Source organism: Hemibagrus wyckioides, linkage group LG07 (assembly GCF_019097595.1).
Source record: "Hemibagrus wyckioides isolate EC202008001 linkage group LG07, SWU_Hwy_1.0, whole genome shotgun sequence".
Classification (NCBI taxonomy): domain Eukaryota; kingdom Metazoa; phylum Chordata; class Actinopteri; order Siluriformes; family Bagridae; genus Hemibagrus; species Hemibagrus wyckioides.
Genome location: NC_080716.1, coordinates 28,632,190 through 28,654,400, shown reverse-complemented (window position 1 = coordinate 28,654,400; position 22,211 = coordinate 28,632,190). Strand labels below are relative to the sequence as shown.

At 41.7% G+C, this 22,211-nt stretch overlaps 1 protein-coding gene across 2 annotated transcripts; it reads right to left on the bottom strand.

Annotated features, from left to right (window-relative positions):
- Nucleotides 1-18,600: 18,600 nt before the first annotated feature.
- On the bottom strand, nt 18,601-21,948 carry LOC131356448 (uncharacterized). 2 transcript variants are annotated; one of them, XM_058395497.1, is made up of 3 exons: nt 21,914-21,948; nt 20,755-20,820; nt 18,601-20,486 (listed from the first exon to the last, which is right to left on the bottom strand). In XM_058395497.1, exons 2-3 carry the CDS (start codon nt 20,763-20,765, stop codon nt 18,788-18,790), a joined length of 1,710 nt encoding a protein of 569 aa, XP_058251480.1. In that variant the 5' UTR covers nt 20,766-20,820; nt 21,914-21,948; the 3' UTR covers nt 18,601-18,787. The 2 variants fall into 2 exon arrangements, with proteins under 2 accessions (XP_058251480.1, XP_058251481.1); XM_058395498.1 differs by lacking the exon at nt 21,914-21,948 and having other exon boundaries at nt 20,755-20,840.
- Nucleotides 21,949-22,211: the final 263 nt, after the last annotated feature.

Here is a 22,211-nt window from a genome sequence, read left to right as displayed (position 1 = left end):
CCTTATTCCTACGACTGAGCCCCAACTGCTATCTTCCCCTTCTCACCTTGGTTGCTCCTCTCTCTAACTCCACTCATCTCCATGCATGGCATTTCCATCTCCATCCTGCTCTGGCTTCCAGATTCCATCTCACTCAGCTGAGTATTCCTCTCTCTCCTTTCTCCACCCGTATTCACACATCAATAAACGTACCCCTTCCGGGGATTAAACCTGCCCTTATCTGCTCATCTCTGGTGTTTCATGACAGAATACCAGACCACACAACAGTATGGACCTAGCAGCCGTTGACACCATCCGCCAGTTGGTCAGTGCGCTGCAGGGAGTACTCCCCGCATTGCAGGAAGCCACTGCATCTCAGCCCGCTGCTGCTATGGTTCCCACCGCATCTCAGCCCGCTGACTCCACCATGGCTGCGCATCCACCACTGAATCCGGAAGTGACATACCTCACTGGCCCTACAGCCACGCCCTCCTCCTACTCCAGTTCGGCAGAGGATTGCAGTGGTTTCCTGCTTCAGTGTCAACTAGCCATGGAGATGCAACCCCACCGCTTTCCCACAGATAGAGCCAAGATTGTGTTCATCATCTCGGTTTTGACTGGGAAAACACTCCGCTGGGCTGATTCCCTCTGGTAGCAGAACGGCCCGGTTCTTAGTTCCATTGACACTTTCGTTGTTCACTTCAGAGAGGTCTTCTAAAGCCCTTATGGGACACGAGTGCGGGAGAGTAACTTTACTACCTCAAACAAGGTAAACACTCCATTAATGATTATACTCTGCACTTCCGCACTCTAGCTGCTGCCAGTGGATGGGATGAATGCGCTCTGTTGACCACCTATCACCAGGGACTCGAGCCTGTGGTTCGTCTGCAGCTCACCACCATAGATGACTCCTTAGGGCTAGAAGCCTTCATTCAAACTGCCACTTGAGTCTCTGAATGAAGGAAGCGCTGCCTGGCGGAGCCAGGGTTGTCATTCTCACCAGCCATCCATTGCTGTCCCGAGGTCTCCCCATCTTCTAGCTCTCTAGAACCAGAAGCAGAACCCATGCAGGTGGAACATTCCAGGCTCTCACCCTCTGAGAGACAAGGCCGGCTGACCCAGTACTATTATCTATTCTCCCACTCACTTAAAACCACTCACCATGCCCGTAGAACTGAATTGTGGTTCCTCTCACTTTACAGTTCACGTGCTCCTAGACTCTGGATCAGCCAGCAACTTCATCTCTGCTGACCTGTGCCACCAGCTGGGCCTCAAGAAGAGCCCTAACCCCGTCCACTACCGCATTCACTCCATCACCGGTAGCCCCCTAGGATGGGGAACAGTACGCTACTTCATGGGACCAATCCACATGAGGATCGGCTGTCTTCATTCAGAGAACACCCATTTCCTGGTTCTAGAGAGGTCCACTTTGGAGATAATCCTAGGATGTCCCTGGCTTATGGAGCACTCCCCTACCATTTCCTGGGCCACTGGAGAGGTGCTGAAGTGGGGAGAACATTGCTTCACTCATTGTTTCCCTTAATTTCCACATAAAGTCCCCGAAACTCCTTCCTTATCGTTTCACTCCACATCCATCAAGAGTCCACACCAAAAACAGCTTCTGTCCATTCCTCCCCAATACTCTGAATACGGAGATGTGTTCTGCCTGCACAAGGCTGCCGAGCTTCCCCCACATCGGCCTTGGGACTGTTGTATTGATCTCCTCCCTGATGCCCACGTGCCACGAGGCAAAATATACTCCCTGTCCCTGCCAGAACACCAGGCCATGGAGGACTACATTCGAGAGGCCCTAAAGCAAGGATATATCCATCCTTTTAAGTCCCCAGCTGCCTCAAGCTTTTTCTTCATGGCCAAGAAGGACGAAGGACTCCATCCTTGTATTGATTACCATGCTCTCAACCAGGTCACCGTTAAGTCTCGGTATCCCCTTCCACTCGTTCCTGCCACTCTTGAACAACTGGGAGGAGCCCGGATCTTCTCCAAGCTGGACCTCCGCAGCGCCTACAATCTGATCCGGATCCGCGAGGGAGATGAGTGGAAGATGCGTTCGTGACCCCTACTGGCCACTACGAATACCTGGTGATGCCATATGGCCTGATTAATGCACCATCAGTCTTCCAGGGCTACATGAATGATCTGTTCTGAGAGTACCTACATCGCTTCATTATCATCTACATCAACGACATTCTGGTGTACTCTTGGAACGAGACCGAACATGTTCATGTCAGAACCGTCCTCCAAAAACTCTGGGAACACCAGCTATTCCTCAAGGCAGAGAAATGCTCCTTCCATTTAACATCCACCAGCTACCTGGGGTATGTCATCAGCCCTGATGGTGTCAGAATGGAAGAGGGCAAGGTGGAAGCCATCACTGCCTGTCCCCACCATGGTGAAGAAGTTGCAGAGGTTCCTGGGGTTCGCTAACTTCTACAGGAGGTTCATTGGGGGATACAGTTCCATTGTTGCCACCCTCACGAACCTCCTCAAGAAGCAGACCAAGCATTCCACCTGCTAAAACAACGTTTCATGTCAGCTCCACTCCTATCCCATCCAGACCCAGATCTTCCCTTTACTGTGGAGGTGGATGCTTCCACTACTGGAGTGGGGGCAGTTCTCTCCCAAGAGCACGATAATCCTCCATCCATGTGCCTACTTTTCATGGAAACTATCCCCTTGTGAACAGAACTACGACATGGGGAACAGGGAGTTACTGGCCATCAAGCTTGCCCTGGAGAAGTGGAGGCACTGGCTGGAGGGAGCTCGTCATCAGTTCACCATCACTGACCACAAGAACCTGCAATATCTCAGACGCCAAACGTCTTAACCCCCATCAAGCCAGATGGGCCCTGTTTTTCACCCGGTTTATTTTCAGTCACCTATCGTCCAGGATCCAAAAATGGAAAAGCAGACGCTCTCTCACGCCTATACTGCCCCGACGCTCCCTCCAAACAACCAGAACCCATTCTACCACCAAGCGTGTTGGTTGCACCCATTCAGTGGGACCTGGACGCCGACATCCCATCGGCCGCTGCCTCCGAGCCAACTCCTCCAGACTGTCCGTCTGACCGCACGTATGTCCCGTCATCCCTACGCCCCCGTTTAATCCAGTCAGCTCACTCCTCCCCAGGCACGGGGCATCTAGGCATCAACCAGACTCTCTCGCTACTACAGGAACAATACTGGTGGCCTGGACTAACCACAGATGTCAGAAGGTATGTAAGGGGCTGTCAGGAGTGTGCTAGGGTGAAGATTCCCTGTCACCTACCATCTGACCTGCCAGCCTCTGGAGGATACACCTGCATCCTGGTGGCAGTGGACCAGTTCTCCAAGGCCTGCCGCCTCATCCCTCTGAAAGGCCTCCCCACAGCCTTGGAAACTGCAGAAAGCCTGTTCCAGCGCATCTTTTGAAACTACGGGATCCCCGAAGATATCGTGTCCGATAGGGGACCTCAATTTATATCATGTCAGGAAGGCTTTCTTTCGTTGCCTGGGTGTGACCATCAGCCTGACTTCTGGATATCACCCCCAGTCCAACGGCCAAACAGAGCGAAAAATCCAGATCAGTCGCTACCTCCGTACCTTCTGCCACCACCAGCAACTCTCCTGGCACCGCTACCTCCTGTGGGCCGAGTATGCACAGAACTCCCTGCGTCAGTCCACCACTGGCCTCACCCCTTTCCAGTGCATACTCGGATTCCAACCTCCACTGTTTCCCTGGTCCGACGTACCTTCCACGGTCCCCTCAGTCCAACATTGGTTCCAGGAGAGTGAGAGTGAGGAATTCCGCCCACCAGAGACTACAACGGGCCATCCGACGCCATAAGTGGGCATCGGACACTCGGGGGGAGGAAGCACCTAACTATCAACCCGGACAGAAGGTGTGGCTCTCAACTAAAGACATCCGGTTACACCCCCCCCCCCTTGCAAGAAGCTCGGCACCAAATACATCGGCCTGTTCCTCATCTCCCATCTCATCAATCCAGTGACAGTACAACTCCAACTCCCACCACACTACAAAATTCACCCCACATTCCACGTTTCGTTACTTAAACCTTATGTCTCGCCTGTCTCTCCTTCTCCCTCCACAGAATCTGGTGTTTCGGTAGATCCCCCTCTCCCTCCGGTGGTTGAGGACAACCCTGTCGCCGGACCCTACCCCTCACCAGCACACTCACTCAGCCGAATACTGATTGAGTTCACTTGCACCTCATTTAGTTTCTTACCTCCACTCCTCTATTTAAGAGCACTCTCTCCACTTGCCATCTTCCCCTTCTCACCTCGGTTGCTGCTCTCTCTAACTCCACTCATCTCCATGCACGGCGTTTCCATCTCCATCCCGCTCTGGCTTCCAGATTCCATCTCACTCAGCTGAGTATTCCTCTCTCCTTTCTCCACCTGTATTCAAACATCAATAAATGTACCCCTTCTGGGGTTTAAACCTGCCCTTATCTGCTCATCTGTGGTGTTTTGTGACAAACATAATCAATATAATTTTTTAATCATAATTATGGAAAAATTTAAATTACTAAATAAATTCATAAACTCGATAAAAAAATCACATGGTTTTTAGAAATATGTCTAGAAATCTTCATCATGGTATGGTCTATAAACTCCCATAAAAGCCAGTCTGATGCAGATTACTTGGTAATTGATGTTTTGGGTTCATGCTCTCATTACCTGGAGAATCTCTGAAAACCAACATATCTGTATCAAATCAAAGCCAGCTCAAAAAAACATTTAAGTAAATGTTTGAAAGTACTGATCAACAGCATTCACACAGCAAGTTTACTGATCAACATAAAATGTATCCTACACTATACTTAAACACATGAAAATATAATATTTAGTAAATATAAAGTAGCATTAAAGAGTTTCAGTTTCCTCAGCCTGAGGGATCAGGGAGTCGTGACACTCAACAATGAAAGTAAAGCCTGGCTTTAAAGCAATCTCAGCTCTCTGTTTCTGAGCATTGTTTGAGTCTTCCTGTTTCCTCAGCTAGAGGGATGAGGAAGTTGACACACTGAACAATAAGTGCAGAGTCTGGCTTTAAACCAATCTCAAAGTTTCATGGTATTATAGGCTTATATCACCAGCTCAACTTTTTCCTTTTCTTTCTTGGTCATTTCTTCTATTACTCTCTTCTCCATGCTTGTCTTCTTCTTTTACTGTTTCACTTGTGACACATTTAACATATTTCTTGTTCTTTCTGACATGATTAGTGTAGTGACAGTTATATGGGTTTTGAAATCACATCCTTCTGATCAGCAGCATTCATACAGCAACAGTTTACTGATCAGCATAAAATATCCAACACTATACTTAAACAAATGAAAATATTCAGTTCAATTCAATTCAATTTTATTTCTAAAGCACATTTAAATTCAACCTTGGTTTGCCAAAGTGCTGTACAAAGATAAGGAAAAAAATAAAAAATAAGGATAAGAGCAGAAAGACACATACACATTACAAACAATTAAAAGCACAAGAGAAGAAATGTTTTTTTAACATAGATTTGAATTCAGCTAATGTGGAAGCAGTTCTAATGGGTGATGGCAGGCTGTTCCACAGCTTAGCACCAGCTACTGCGAAAGCTCTGTCTCTCCTGCATTGCAGGCGAAACCGTGGTATTCGCAAAAGATGACCATCTTGGGATCTAAGTAACCTGGCCAGATTGTAAGTGGTGAGTAAATCGGAGAGATAACTTGGAATTTGTTAAGAGCTTTATAGACAAATAACAGAATTTTTTAATCAATTCGATATCAGACTGGCAGCCAGTACAGGGAACGTAAAATTAGTGTGATATGGTCTTGTTTGCGACTACCTGTAAGTAGATGGGCAGCCGCATTTTGGACCATTTGAAGGTGCAAAACGGAAGAGAGCGGTAACCCAGCTTACAAAGAATTATAATAATAGAGTAGTGTAGAAATAAAAGCGTGGATAACAGTTTCAGAACATTTCCTGCTTAAGAAAGGTTTAACTTTGGCTAATCAACGAATGTGATAGAAACTGTTACTCACTATTGTATTAATTTGTTTATCTAATTTGAGACTATAATCTAGGTGGAATCCAAGATCTTTGACATCTGAGGTAAGATATGAAGTGTGTGTGCCAAGGTCAATAAAATCACCTGAATGCTCTTTTGACCCAAATTGAATGATATGAGTTTTCTCATCATTAAGCAACATAAAGTTGTTTGTAAGCCACTCTTTGATTTCGTGTAGACAGGCTTCCAGTCTTTTGTATGCTAGGTTATCATTACGTTTTATGGGTATGTATAGCTGTGTATCATCTGCATAACAGTGGTATGATATCCCAAATTTACTCATAATCTGATCCCTGGGGTACACCACAAGTAAGATGAGCCATTGAGGAAGAGAAAGGACCTAAACTAACAGAACAACATTCATTAGACAGGAAAGATTGGAACCATTTCAAAACTGTACCCAAGATGCAGATGGAGTGTTCGAGCTGGAATAAAAGAATCCTGTGGTCCACAAAGTCTAAAGCTGAACTCAAATCTTACAATACTAGAGCCATGGTATTACCGGCGTCTGTGGTCATTAAAATAACATTAAAAACTTTTAACAACATAGACTCAGTACTGTGCAGGGGTTTGAAACCAGACTGAAAAATGTCAGAAATAGAATTAATTTGCAAATGGTTTTGCAGCTGTATGAAGACAGCTTTTTCAAGAATTTTGGATAAAAATGACAAGTTAGAGATTGGTCTATAATTTGAATATATTGTTGCATCAAGTGAGGCTTTTTTGAGAATTGGGGTCACAGTAGTGAGTTTAAAACAGGCTGGAACCGTCCCAGTCGACAGACAATTATTAATAATACATAAAATGTCAGAACCGACTGTATTAAAGATCTCTTTTTAAAAACGTGAGGGAAGAATGTTGTGAGGAGAAAAGGTGGGTTTAAACTTTAAAGCGATCTCTCTACATGTCTGAAGAGAAACCGGCATAAATTCACTCCACTGTGAGCAAGTGAAAGAAGGGTCGGATACAGGTTGTATCGAGGTAAACAACTGAGCTCGAGTGATGTTGATTTTGTCAGAGAAAAAGTTAAGAAACTTTTCATACTTAAAGGGAGAGATAACAGATGACTTAACCAAGGGATTAAGAACAGAATCAATGGTTGAAAATAGCATTCTAGAGCAGTGTGAGTTTTTTTACAATAATATTGGATAGAAATTTATGCTTAGCAGTCCTGATGGTCATTTGGAAATTATGTAAGGAAGCATTAAGCATTTCAAATGATATTTGGAGCTTGTCTTTCTTCCATTTACGTTCAAGGCGTCGGCACTGCTGTCATAGTGATCGGATATCAAAGTCAAGTCAAAGTCAAAGAAGCTTTATTGTCACTTCAACCATATATAGCAATGCAGTATACAGTGAAATGAAACAACATACCTCCTAGACCAAAGGTGCTACACATAACACAGACAAAGTACAGTGACACAGACAAACATAGAGATAAACATAGAGATAAAAAACTAAACTATACTTAAGGTCCAATCTTTATACTAGACATACAACAGAAGTGCACAGGATGACGAGACAAGATAGTGCAGACAAACAACATATAGACCAACTCTGTGCAAAAGAACATTGTATATAGTGAGTGCAAATATTAAAGTGATACGTGTAAACAGGATCAAAATAAAGTGTAAAGTGTAATGTAAAGTGACATGTGCGTGCAAACAGGACAATTAGTGTGTGTGTGTGTGTGTCCAGCAAAGTCCAGTCCTCATATGGAACTGGTGTGTGTGCACGTGTTATGTATGTGTGTTTGTGTCCGTGTCCAGCACAGTTCAGTTTCTCCTGTTGGGATCAGATCTTGGTTGTATGTGTGTGTGTGTGCGTGTGTGTGTGTGTGTGTGTGTGCATGTGCACATGTGTGTGTCCAGCTCAGCTCAGTTCTCTGTTGAGATACCTGATTGCTTGAGGAAAGAAACTGTTACACAGTCTGGTTGTGCAGGTCCGAATGCTCTGGTACTTCTTTCCAGATGGCAGAAGAGTGAAGAGTGTGTGTGAGGGGTGTGTGGGATCATCCACAATGCTGTTAGCTTTGCGGATGCAGCGTGTGGAGGAAATGTCTGTGATAGAGGGAAGAGATGATCTTCTCAGCTGTCCTCACTATCCGCTGAAGGGTCTTGCGGTCCGAGACGGTGCAGTTCCCAAACCAGGCAATGATGCAGCTGCTCAGGATACTCTCTATGGTCCCTCTGTAGAAGGTGATCAGGATGGGAGGTGGAAGATGAGCCTTCCTCAGCCTTCGCAGGAAGTAGAGATGCTGCTGGGCTTTTCTGGTGATGGAGCTGGTGTTGAGTGACCAGGTGAGGTCCTCCACCAGGTGAACACCAAGGAATTTGGTGCTCTTGATGATCTCCACGATGGACCCATCAATATTCAGTGGAGAATGGTCACTCTTTGTTCTCCTGAAGTCAACAACCATCTCTTTAGTCTTGTCAATGTTCAGAGACAGGTTATTGGAGATTGGAGCTGTGCATTGCTGCACAATCGTAAGTCAGCAGAGTGAACAGCAGTGGACTGAGCACACAGCCCTGAGGAGCTCCAGTGCTCAGTGTGGTGGTGCTGGAGATGCTGTTCCTGATCCGGACTGACTGAGGTCTCCCAGTCAGGAAATCCAGGATCCAATTGCAGAGAGAGGTGTTAATGCCCAGCAGACTCAGCTTCTCAATCAGGTGCTGAGGAATGATCGTATTGAATGCAGAACTGAAGTCAATGAACAGCATTCGTAGGTAAGTGTCTTTATTGTCCAGGTGTGTGAGGGCCAGATGGAGGGTTGTGGTGATGGCATTGTCTGTGGAGCGATCTGGACGATATGAAAACTGCATAGGGTCAAGTGAAGGTGGCAGCAGGTTCTTAATGTGCCTCATGACGAGCCTCTTGAAGCACTTCATGATGATGGGTGTGAGTGCAACGGGACGGTAGTCATTGAGACAGGACTCTGGAGACTTCTTCGGCATGGGGACGATGGTGGTTGACTTTAGGCATGTTTGGACGACGGGCTCCTCAAGGAGATGTTGAAGATGTCTGTGAAGACTTGGAGACAGTCACGTCATCGATGCACTTCCCAATGTACTCCTCCAAGTCAATAGAGTCACCGTTGGTTGCAGCCTCCCTAAACATGTCCCAGTCAGTGCACTCAAAACAGTCCTGAAGAGCAGAGATGGCTCCTGCTGGCCAGGTTTTAACCTGTTTCAGAACCAGTTTAGAGCGTCTGACGAGTGGTCTGTATGCTGGAATCAACATAACAGATTTGGTCTAAGTAGCCGAGGTGGGGGCGGGGCTCTGCATGATATGTGCCGGGAATGTTTGTGTAAACAAGACCCAGCGTGTTCGCCCCTCTCATAGCAAAGTCCACATGCTGATGGAATTTAGGGAGCTTTGAGATTTGCATTATTGAAATCTCCGGCGATAATAACCAGTCCGCTGGGGTGAAGATTCTGCAGCTTGCTAATAGCTCCCTAGAGCTCAAACAGAGCCTCCTTAGTATTAGCGCTAAGTTAGCGCTAGGTTAATGCTAAGTTAGCATTAGCGCGGGTTGAATGTACACTCCGATAATGAAAATGGTGGTGAATTCCCGGGGTAAATAAAATGGTCTGCATCTAACAGTCACAATCTCCACTACCAATGAGCAGTAGTTAGACACAAGTACAGAGTCCTTACACCATTCTGTGTTGATGTAAACACACACACCACCACCGCGAATCTTACCACACAGAGCTGCATTCCTGTTGGCACAAAACATGGTTAGCCCAGCTAGCTGAATGGTGGCGTCCAGAACTCTGTCGCTGAGCCACGTCTCTGTAAAAACAAAGACGCAGCAGTCTCTGTACTCACACCGTGCAGTTCGCTGGAATTGGATGTAGTCCAGTTTATTATCCAGGGAGCAGACATTTGATAGAAGTATGGAGGGGCGTGCCGGCCAGCTAGGGTTTGTTTTTAGCCTAGCATGGACACCCGCCCTATTTCCACACTTCCGCTTTCTTGTGCACCGCTTCTGTCAACTCTTCTCCCGGCCACCGGCATCAGGCGATGCCGAGGGCTTGGGGCCTGGTCTCCACAGCAAGCCGAGATCACAAAGTTTTCTCCGAAGGTCATCGTGCATGTTGTCTGGTGCACAATTCCCATAATCTAGTAGCGTCTGGTGGTCGTACACATGAACACCATTGTATCTGGTGTCCATATGCCATTCAAGTTGGGCTATTACGGGACAATAGCATCATTTTTGGTCCGGAGTGGCCACTGCATACTACTGCCGTGCCGCCATCTTGGATCTCATCTCATATCGTCATTGATCCAGGGCTGAGACTTGTTTCGGGGACAAATCAGCTTTTGAGGTGCAATAGAATCCAAGATGTTGGAACATTTGCTATTAAAAAATTGAATCTGACATTCACCATCTAAGTATGATGCAACAGACTTCAAGATGGGCAGATTATCATTCCCCGAATATAGTTCAGAAAAGACATGATTTGAGTGCGAAATCAAGATGCGAGACCAACACGCTGGATGTGGTAAGGTTTTAGGTGAAGCTGGAAGAGGTGTGGAAAAGAGCACTGGTCTATGATCAGAAAGTGTAATATCGTAGATGACAATGTCGACCACAGACAGCCCATATGTCGGTATTAAATCAAGCATGTGACTATGACAGTGTGTAGGACCATTTACCCATTAAACAATGTTTAAGGAAGACAATAAAGTTAAAAATTCCTTAGCTAAGGTGTTGGCAGAGCAGCAGACATGAATATTAAAATCACCAAGTATTAAAATATGACCGTTTCTGCTCCAGACATCTCCTAAAATATCAGCAAACTCATTTATGAAGTGACTAGATGAAGAAGGGCGATAAATTAATAGAAGTAAAACAGGATGAGGACAGTTTAAGTGTATTTCTTGCACCTCAAAACTACTGCAGATGGCTGTGGGTGATAAGCGGCAATGTATTTTATTTTTAAAAACAGTCACAAGTCTACCTCCCTGGCCAGTCAACCGGGGAGTATTAAAAAAATCTTACTCAGGAGGAACCAGTTCAGAAAGAGGACTTGGATCACCTGATTTTATCCAGGACTCGGTCATGAAGAAGAAGTCCAGATTATTAGAAGAGATAAAGTTCTTACAGATGAAGGTTTTGTTTGCAATGGATCGCACATTGGCAAGCCCCATCCTGAGTTGTGGTGGATCCTGCTGAACATCACAAACACTGCGAAGTGAGAGCAGGTTGCAGTGATTCACTTTCCTTCATCGGAGTCACGGGGAATATGAATGGATAAGCCTGAAAGGTGAATCTGGACCAGGCAAATCCATGGACAAACAAATCCATGGACGACCGCACTCCGCCGAGCCCCAAGAGATCCGGAGGGGGCAGGCCGATTCCGATGACACAGCTGACAGCAGGGTGGTAGAGGAACCCAATGCCCAGGCCAGCTTAAATCACACAGCCGCGCCACCCCGCTTTCCGCGTCGTCTCCGGCGTCTCTTGTATGGAACCCTGAGAGCACGCCGGCGTAGGTAATCAGGGGAGCTAGACTGTGTAGATGATGAGTAAAACTCATAGTTTTTTAGATTGGCATGTAAGCCAAGAGGCTTTGGCATAGCATGAAAGATATCAATAAGTTGTTGACAATCATAAACAAGCAACAAATGACCGCAAAGAAACAGTAAAATCAATAAAAACATTGTGAGTAGCACAGGCTGTGGACAGCAGGCCAAACACACCGGCACCATCTTGCCTTTCCAAATCCTACCAGGGGCTAGATTAAAATTGAGCTCGAGTCCCGAATGAATAGCCCTAGTGATGTCCCTGATGTCAATATAGATAGATAGATAGATAGATAGATAGATAGATAGATAGATAGATAGATAGATAGATAGATAGATAGATAGATAGATAACACCTGCAAAGGTTTCCTGAGCTTATAAATGGTCTCTCAGTCTGGGTCAGTAGGCTACACAATCATGGGGAAGACTGCTGACTTGACAGTTGTCCAGAAGACAGTCAATGACACCCTTTCACACGGAGGGGAAGCCACAAAAGGTCATTGCTAAAGAAGCTGGTTGTTCACAGAGTGCTGTATCCAAGCATATTCATAGAAAGTTGAGTGGAAGGAAAAAGTGTGGTAGGAAAAGGTGCACCAGCAAAAGGGATAACTGCAGCCTCCACACAGTACAGAATCCATGTTGCTTGAAGTCCAGTGTGAAGTTTCCACAGTCAGTGATGATTTGGGCATGTCATCTGCTGGTGTTGGTCCACTGTGTTTTCTGAAGTCCACAGTTAACGCAGCCATCTACCAGGAAATTTTAGAGCACTTCATGCTTCCTTCTGCTGACAAGTTTTAGGAAGATGCTGATTTCATTTTCCAGCAGGACTTGGCACCTGCCCACACTGCCAAAGGTACCAAAAGCTGGTTTATTGACCATGGTGTTACTGTGCTTGATTGGCCAGCAAACTCACCTGAACTGAACCCCATAGAGAATCTATGGGGTATTGTCAAGAGGAAGATGAGAGACACCAGACCCAACAATGCAGATGACCTGAAGGCCGCTATCAAAGCAACCTGGGCTTCCATTACACCTGAGCAGTGCCACAGGCTGATTGCCTCCATGCCACGCCACATTGATTGATTAATTAATAGTAATTAATGCAAAAGGAGGCGCAACGAAGTATTGAGTGCATAGAAATGAACATACTTTTCAGAAGCCTGACATTTCTGTTCGAAATATCCTTTTTTTATTGATCTTATGTAATATTCTAATTTTCTGAGACACAGAATTTTGGGTTTTCCTTATCTGTAAGCCATAATCATCACAATTTCAAGAAATAAAAGCTTGAAATATTTCACTCTATGTGTAATGAATCTATATAATATATGGGTTTCACTTTCTGAACTGAGTGACAAAAAATATTGACCTTTTTCATGATATTCTAATTTTTTTAGATGTACTTGTATATACAGCGATCTGCCATAACATTATGAGCACTGAGAGGTGAAGTGAATAACCTCCTCATCATGGCACCTGTTAGTGGGTGGCATATATTAGGCAGCAAGTTAACATTTTGTTCTCAAAGTTGATGTGTTAGAAGCAGGAAATATGGGTAAGTGTAAGGATTTGAGCGAGTTAGACGACTGGATCAGAGCAGTTCCACCAAAATAATTCACACAGCCTTCGTTTGGTTTGAACAATTCTTTTAGTTGTGTCTCATGTGCCAGGTTTACCAGCTGACTGCGTAACGCAGAAGGAACAATAACACAATGTTCACCTCTCATCACCAGCACACCATCAACACACAGTTCATTATGGATTTGAAAGAAAGGCACCAGAACAGGATCCAGCCCATGGCTATTTTGTGGCCAACCCTGCCTGAATTGTAAATGCAGCATAACTAACTCTGGACAGAATTCCAAAGCAGAAATTATATCCTCCACAGGCAAAGGCAATGGCAACCTAGATAAACAATCTGAAGCACAGTTAAGGCTTCCAGGTTGGTATACTACATCATACATGTATGAAAGCAAGCGCACTGAACACCTGGCAACATGCATACCAGCCCAGTCAAAACCCTTGGTTGCCACTAGTGTAGTGAGTGCACGATGATCTGTCCTTAGTGTTGACCCCACAAATACTGCAGCCATTTTTTCTACAGCCAACACTTCCTTCTCGACCATAGAGTATATACTTTCGGCTGAGGTAGGGTTCCTAGAAGAGAACGCTACAAGTCCCCTTAACATTGTCTGGGTGTAGTTGTGTCAAAATACCTCCCAGTCCATAGTATTATGCATCTGTCTCTATTATAGGAAGAGAAGGGTCAAACCATGCCAGCACTGGGGTTCTAGAAAGCAGTTCTTTCAGTGTTTTAAAGCTGCAATCACCAGAAGCAGTCCATTCAAACTTAGCATCTAATGCATCTCTCAGCAGTGCACACAATGGCTTAGCAACAGAAGGAAAGTTAGGTAGAAATTTGCTGTACCACAAAATCAGTCCCAAAAAGGAACACAGAGAAGCAAGGTCATGTGGTGCAGGGGCATCAATGATTGCAAACGTGTTCATCATCTTAGAAAATTCCATGCTTGTAAATGACATGTCCACAGAATTTTAGCAACGACTGGCTGAAAGGAATCGCAGGCTCTCCACTTCATGGCAGAAAAGGTGCAGGCATGAGCATGGAAACCATCATTGCCAAATTGTTCTGTCCTTTAGTAATCAGTAACTGGACAAGTAGATCCTTTTGACTCATTCAGCACACGCTACATTCTTTTTCACAGAACTATTGCAGCTTCTTCTTAGAGAAGACAAAGCACCACCTCTACACTAAAGCAGTATGCTGTCACCTTGTGGTTAAACTACTGGTCTTCCATGGCTAATGCCAATTGTGCTCCACAGTGCCGGACAGTGAGCACAGGGCCCAGTGGAGGACATTGGGCCCTCAGGCCACCCTCATGAAGTCTGTTTCTAATTGTTTGGTCAGAGACATTCACACCTTTACCAGTGGCCTGCTAGAGGTCATTTTGTAGGGCTGTGGTAGTGCTTATCCTGTTCCTCCTTGCACAAAGGAGCAGATTCCCATCCTGCTGATGGGTTAAGGACCTTCTATGGCCCTGTCCAGCTCACCTTGAGTAACTTCTTGTCTCCTGGAATTTCCTCCATGCTCTTGAGACTGTGCTGGGAGACACAGCAAACCTTCTGGAAAAGGCACGTACTGATGTGCCATCCTGGAGGAGTTCGACTGCCTGTGCAACCTCTGTACGGTCCAGTTACAGCCTCATGCTACCAGTAGTGACACTGACCCTAACCAAATGAAATATTTGTGAAAAATCTTTTTGTGCATGAATTTTCATGTTATTCAAGTTTATAGTTTTCCTGTTAATTAGTTATGCATCTTTATCTCTGGACAACAAATCATTTTGTTTCAGGCGATCATCCTTATTTTATTTTAAAATTCATTCAAATATATATGGGACCTTAAATCTACATACTTGTTCTGTTTTGAATTGTCACAAAGAATTGATGCATGAATCAGTGTCCAGTAAGTATGGAACCTTTAAATAAACTGTTTTACTGGCCATGCATATAAACATTACGTCCTAGCATTTCACAAGTGCAATTCATTTTACACCAACTGTGTCAAAACATTTTCTCCTATATTTGTAAATGTATGTAGATTAACAGTTATCATTTCTACGGGTAGGTCTGCCATTTTTGCTTGCCTAGCTTACCTCTGTGCCATCTGCAGAAGCTTGAAAAGATTTTTCCAGTTGATTCATTGCTATGGGTGATCCAGTATTTTTCTCTTAATATAGAGAGCATGGGGTTTCTTCTGTGGACACTCTGTACATGAATATGACTAAGAATCAGTTTGGAAATTTGTTGATCTTTAGATACAATATTAGGATGTTTCATTTCTTCGGGCATAGAAGCTTTGCATAACCTCCCACTGATTCTTAGAAATCTATAATCTTATAAAATGGGGCTTAGTTGGTGAACTGCACTGTCTTTTCTAACTTCAGAACTGGATAATAGATGTTTTCTGCCTCAGAAAAGTCATTTGTAGGCAGACACTATCTAAAAGCTTTGGCTTGTTGCAATAAATTGGAATCATTTAATGTCTTCATCAGTTGTTGTTTTTTTTTGGTAGCTTATTTCACATATAAATTTTCATTACACATTACACTCATTACACAACTGTTGTCTTTCTGAGTCTTTTCTAATCAGAAAAGTAATTTATCAGCCTATGGGTTGCATTCTTGGTGTCCGCAACACATAGAACATTTGTTTAGAGCTCTTTCTTGAGTTCTGGATCATCATCAGTAATGCTTGATTCAGTGTTGTATTTTGACCACTTTGAATTGCTTCTTTCAGAAACTCTGGTCCATTTAACCATCTCTTGCTGGCTATGAACTTCTGTACAGTTTTTCCCTTGGATGCACCATCTGCAGGGTTTTGTGAAGTATGAATTTACCTCCACTGTGTAACATCTGAATTTTCTCTGACTGAAGAAATCCTGTATGCCACAAAGGTACAAAATTTCTTTTTTTCATTCCTAATATATTTTCAGGGCAGATGTGCTGTCAGTCCAAGAACAAGAATTTACCAGTTCAAAGCTAAAGTTGTTCCCTAAAAAAGGAATGGTACAGTATCTGGTTTTACTGGCAGATGTGAACAGCACTGTTACAATTCTGTAGTCTTAAGTAGATCACAGATCCACATCCACTTCTATCTGAAAAATGGTGTTGTTGGGCAAACAGGTTGTCCAGAATTATGTGGTTTCAGACATCTGTTAACAATGAAAGTGCTTAGCACCTTGCATTTAAGCACATTTTTTTCATACAACTTAAAAAAATACATAAAAAGCTTTGCTTTGAACCATGTTTCATGCATGTTTTTCCCTTCATCAGGCTCTAGAGCAATCATAAACTCTTTGTTTTGTTTTTTTGTTTCTTTCTTTGCAATGTATTTTAAACTTTTCAAACATACTTTTCAGCTCACTTTCAAATTCTCTATTACCCATGTATTCTTTAAATGTTCTTTTCATTTTCACCTCCTATGCAACACCTGTAACCAATCATCACCTTACTTAAATACACTCTAAATGCTCTTAAGTCCTCTTGTGTCTGGAACAAAAATCAATATTATGATTCCAACGTATAGATTCATGCATGATCTAGCATATGTGGTTAATGTTTACACACAAATGGTTGCTTGTGTTTATTCTACCATTTGTACTATGTTCATTATTTTTAGAGCCTGCAAAGTACAATAATTATTCCTTATTGCATAACTGAGGTCAGCTGCAATTCTGACTTTTATTGCAAGTTTTATTTGGTCAGAAGTAGTGATGACAACAGACAGTCAGTACAGACATTTGCACATTATATTTAAACTTTGCAAAAAACAGTGCATATTAATGAAGCTTTGAAATTCTGAGTGACGTCTGGTGTAAAATTTTAATAAACAGAGGGGACAAATATTAAACATATTTTGCAACCTAACTCCATTATTGAAAAGGACAGATATCCATAGCTTGACACCAGAGGGAGACAGCGAACTGCCACTCAATAGTAATAATCAGCTTCAACCTTTAATGACTGCTTTTAAATTGTTCAAATGTTCAGTCTTGAGTTTTCCTTATCATATGTTGTACTGAGACTGAGTAGGTAATTTGATTAAAAATTTGTTCATCTCAAGCTTTTTTGCTTTGTCAAACCAAAGGTTTTGGATCTTGTAGAGTTTCTCTGTCTACCCCCAGGTCCTAGCTTTCAGAAGAGTAGAGTGTATTCATTTCTGAGTCAGTTCTTCCTGACATTTTATTTTTCTATTTGTTCTTTTGAAGCTTTTTTCTTCCAGCCCTTAGTCTCTTTCCTAAGTGTGGTGGTAGCTTAAAGGGTTAAGGCTCTGGGATGAAGCTCAGTGGTGCATTCCCGAGGTAAATAAAATGGCCTGCATCGAACCCTCACAAACTCCACTAGCAAAGAACAGTAACTAGAAACAAGCACAGATTTCTGCAGCCAAACAAATGAAAAATTACTCTATTCCAGTTTTGACTACATTGTTTCCCTGTACTAAATTTATTCTCTTCCCAAAATTGTTGTTTTTTTTCCACAGAGTGTAATGATGAATTTGCTTGCAGCAGACACTACAGTAAAATGGACATATTCTTATGCCATTGAAGGGTTTCTGAATGTAATTTGGACAATATAATTCCAGTTAGTATTTTAAATTATCAAAAATATATTACCTTAACCCTCACATACATACGTAAATTTCTTTTTAGAATACCTCCACTGTGGACGGTACCACTTTTAACTACTACTGTTACTTAGTAATTCTCTATGCTGGTGGACATTGCAGAAGCTTTTCGAAACAGTGAACCCAAAAATAAGTCATAAATGTTTATTATTTATGTTTATAAATGTTTATTATTATAAAAGTTTAAATGTTGACTGTTGTTTACCAGTACATTTTATATGGTACATTTCATTAGCTACTTATTAACTTATTTTACTACTACTTATGTATTATAGGATAATGCTATCATGAATATCTTGGACATTTCCCTTCCAGACTAGCTGAAGGTAATCCTACAGGTTTTGAGTCTTTGGTCTCATCTTTGAAATTGATAGTGTGATAGTTTGTTTCACTTTTCCACAGTTTATGTTCCTCTCTTTCAACCCAGTAGCTTGGTTCAGCACTGAAATAAAGAAATCAGCATCCCCCTTCAGCCCCATGACAAACCAAGTACTCAATCAATGTTAACACTTGTGAAACAGAATGCAAATATTATAGCAGATTATTTATGTTTTTTAAAAGGTAAGTTGTAAATTTACCTTCTAACCATAATAGTTCTTATTATTATCAACTAAAATATGAATTACTGAGCATTTAACGTTATTTGTTAGATGGATGTCTCAGACACATTGCAGTTACAAGATATTTAATGAGAGTCGTATAAACAGATAGTTACACAGAGAACACTAGAATGAATGGAATTAATAACAAATTAATTAAGTTAAATCAATTTGAAAGGATCTATTCATTAACAGAATAGCTTCACAGGTAACATGGTACATGATTAAAAAAAAATCATATCATAATGGCTCATCAATGATTTTCAATGATTACCAAAAACAAAGTCTTAAACAAGAACATTAATAAATAAACACAACTCATTTTATTAAATGAAAAAAACAGCAGACCTGATTCATATATGTCCAGAATTCCATTTGTATATGTTACATGGCCATGTTTAATCTATATTCATTTATATCCCAGGAACAGTTTACTGATACCTGCTCTTGCATATGCCATTGCAGCATTAACTCTTTCCTGTGATTCAGACGGAATCTCTCTCAGCTCTCTCAGTTTCTGAGCAAGGAAGTATTCTCCAGTTTCCACAGCTCGAGGGATCAAGAAGTCAAGAGACTGAACAATGAAAGCAGAGTCTGTCTTTAAAGCAATCTCAGACAGTTCCATGATGGTGGTGTAGGCTTCTTCCAGCAGATCAGTCTTCTCCTTTACAGTCTTGATCAGTTCTTCATTCAGTCTCCTCTCTATCCTTAACTTCTCCTCTTCCTGTTTCTTTTTGCATTGCAGGTCCCGTTTTACACTTTCAAAGGACTCTGAGTCAAAGTTGATATCTGATTGTGGATTATTGTTTCTTTTGAATTGAGGATTTGTATTGAGATCATTATATGTCATTGTGGTCTTTTTTATGTCTATAACATATTTCTTGCTCTCTCTGACATGTTTAGTGAAATGACATTTACCTGTGCATGAAGTGCAGTACTCTCTTTTAATGACTTCACACCACAAAGCATTGGGGGTCAACCAGCAGTTATATTCATGACAGTTCTCCTTACATACAGTGCAACTGGTGACCTTTCTGTCCTGACAAGAGGCATTTTTGGAAAGGGAAACATACTTTTTGTAGGACTTGATGACAGTAAAAGTAAAGTTTTCCTTTTTCTTAATCTTTTCTTGGTTTTCCTCAAGGGCTTTCTGGATCTGAGTCAGTTCATTAACTTTGCAGTCTACGAACTCAATACGGCTTTGTAGATTAGAAATACAGGCTTCAAGTCGTTTGGACTGAATCAGAACACTTTCGGTCTGCTCTAAGCTTTTTCTGTTCTGTTCTTTCAGGGAGGAGAAGAAATATTTCAAACTGTCTGCTGCTGTATCCCAAGCTGCCTGGAGAGCTCTGTTATACTCCGGTCTCCTTTCTTCAGTTTGACGATTGTTAAATAAAAAATGCTCTGGTTCATTTCTTTCATTTTTCCTGCAGGCTATTGCTGCATTCTTGATGGCATTAAGAGCATCTTTTGGAGGCAGTCCATCTGAGTGAGTGATAAATATGACAATGTTGTTCTCTATGTCTTTACCAAATAAGGACAAAACTGCATCAAAGATGTAGTGCTGTCTGTCAGTGAGTCGATTCTCAGATGCCTTCACTACCAGACACACTGCATCAATTTCTTTCACTCCAGTGTCATTGCGGAACAGTTTACTAAGGTTGTCAGCAATCTGTTCATCATATTCTTTTCCCCTGGTGTCTCCATAACCTGGAGTGTCAATAATAGTAAGAGATATTGGGTTTGGTTGGGAAAAGACCTCATACACGGTGATTTCAGTTGTTTGACTTTTTGACTGATCTGACATGTGATTATCTCCTCCATCTTCTGTAATCTCAAACCAGACTTTATCTGTAAACTTCACCCCAAGTATATGATTTACCATGGCACTGATCAGAGTAGTTTTGCCTGTTCCAGTTTCTCCTACCATCAGTAGGATTTTGTTTTGCATATTGACACATCGCTGTCCAAATGTCCATTTTCTCACTAAGCCTTCTTCATCAAGATTACTTCTGGTTGTGAGGAGACGATATCGTGCAGGTGGACCTTCACTGATTAATTTACTCTTCTGGATTAAATCATGTACAGTTGATGATGACTCTTGAGATCTGTTAAATTTAATGACAGATAGAATTCTGGTTTAATGTCATGAGAATTTATGCTTAAAATGTCATTAATCATTTCAAATCATATGTCCCAACAAGATGTAAAATACATTAAATTACTTGGAATATGCTGTAATTTCTAGCTTGTTCTTATGCAGAGAATAATTGTTTGTTAGTTTGTTTTGAAAATAAAATAAAAACATTATTATAAAAAAAATGGTTTTGATATCATTTAATTTACATATCATTTTAATAAAAAAAGTCAACTTACCCTGTAGCCATAATACAAGTTTAATTGCCACAGATGTCTCAGATGATTCCGTCACAATTGTATGGCCTGTTAATGAAATTTAGAATTTTATTAAAATAAACATCTGGAAAATCTACTGCTATAAGGAAGATTTATTTTATCGTTTCTCCAGAAAGTCCTAATACTTTACCTTGGTCTATTTATACACCTATTTTATATATTTAATCTTCATCTTGAACTGAGCAATAGATATAAAGCTGACTTTGATTTAACTTTAAAATAAAAAAGGGTTATTCCTTGAAGCAAAGTGATACATGATTTGTTGTTGAAGCCATTCAGTAACAGTAACAGTAACAATGCCAGAATGTTTGTTTACTGCTCTGTTATTTGTTTTACTCTATGTATTGTTTTTGTACCGCCTCTGGTGATTGGGATGAACTACACCTGCTCTGGCATTTCCTGTAAGTAGCCATTTTAAACAGAAATGAAGTAGCAAGGGGGTAAGAGAGACAGTTTTTTACCTACATATAAAATTACCTTTAGGCGCTACTTTGTTTTTTGGTTTTTTTTTTGTATTTTTGTATTTTTTGTTACAATAAAATACCAAGTTATGCTCAGTCTATCTTGTGTAGCGACAAATACACTTTCCCCCTAACAAACGTGGCTTAAATAATAAAACCAAGCCATTACATTTGTTGACTAACTTTTTTGAAAGAGAAAACCGTAAAACTAATTTGTAGGAAATCAATGAATGTGAATCTTTTGAAAATTGAAGTGCAATCTTTACACAGTACTACTCAATAAAATCTTTTATAGTATCATTCTTCTAGATGATCTATAACTGTAAAAAATAAAAAAGGGGATGGACGTTCTCCATCCTCCAATCCTCTGCCTGTAACGTCAAGAGTTTTGGTAAAATTCTAGTTCTAGCTTGCTGAGTCATTCCTATGTACTTATGACTAATTAATATTTTACTCTTCTTCTCATTATGAATAATTATTTTAGCAAGATATGTTTCTTACTTTTACCTATTTCATTAAAACCAAATTAAATAAAAATGTAGATTATTTTACCTTTGATTTTTCTTTTGAAAACTGCATCACTCAAAAGTCTTATCTACAATAAAGTCTTTAATACAGAATCACAAGTGGAAGTGTAAATGTATGTTAGATTACTGTACCTGCTTCAGAAATTTAGAAATGTCATTCAGGAGCAAGATGGAGAATAGTGAAGCTGAACTCTGCTGTGACTTTATAAACATCAAGAAATTTATGGTCACCTGATGAGGGAGTGTTAAAATCCAGCCAATGAACATCACAGAGTAAGCTATTACTAGGCATAAAATCACAGGAAAAGTTACACAATTCTTTCCCTTTCAAAGACTTTCAGTTCTCTGATAGTCATAGTTCAAATATGCTGAAGAACAGTGTTGGATTTTTTCTATTTTAATTGCCCAGGCAATGCAAAAAAAAATTACA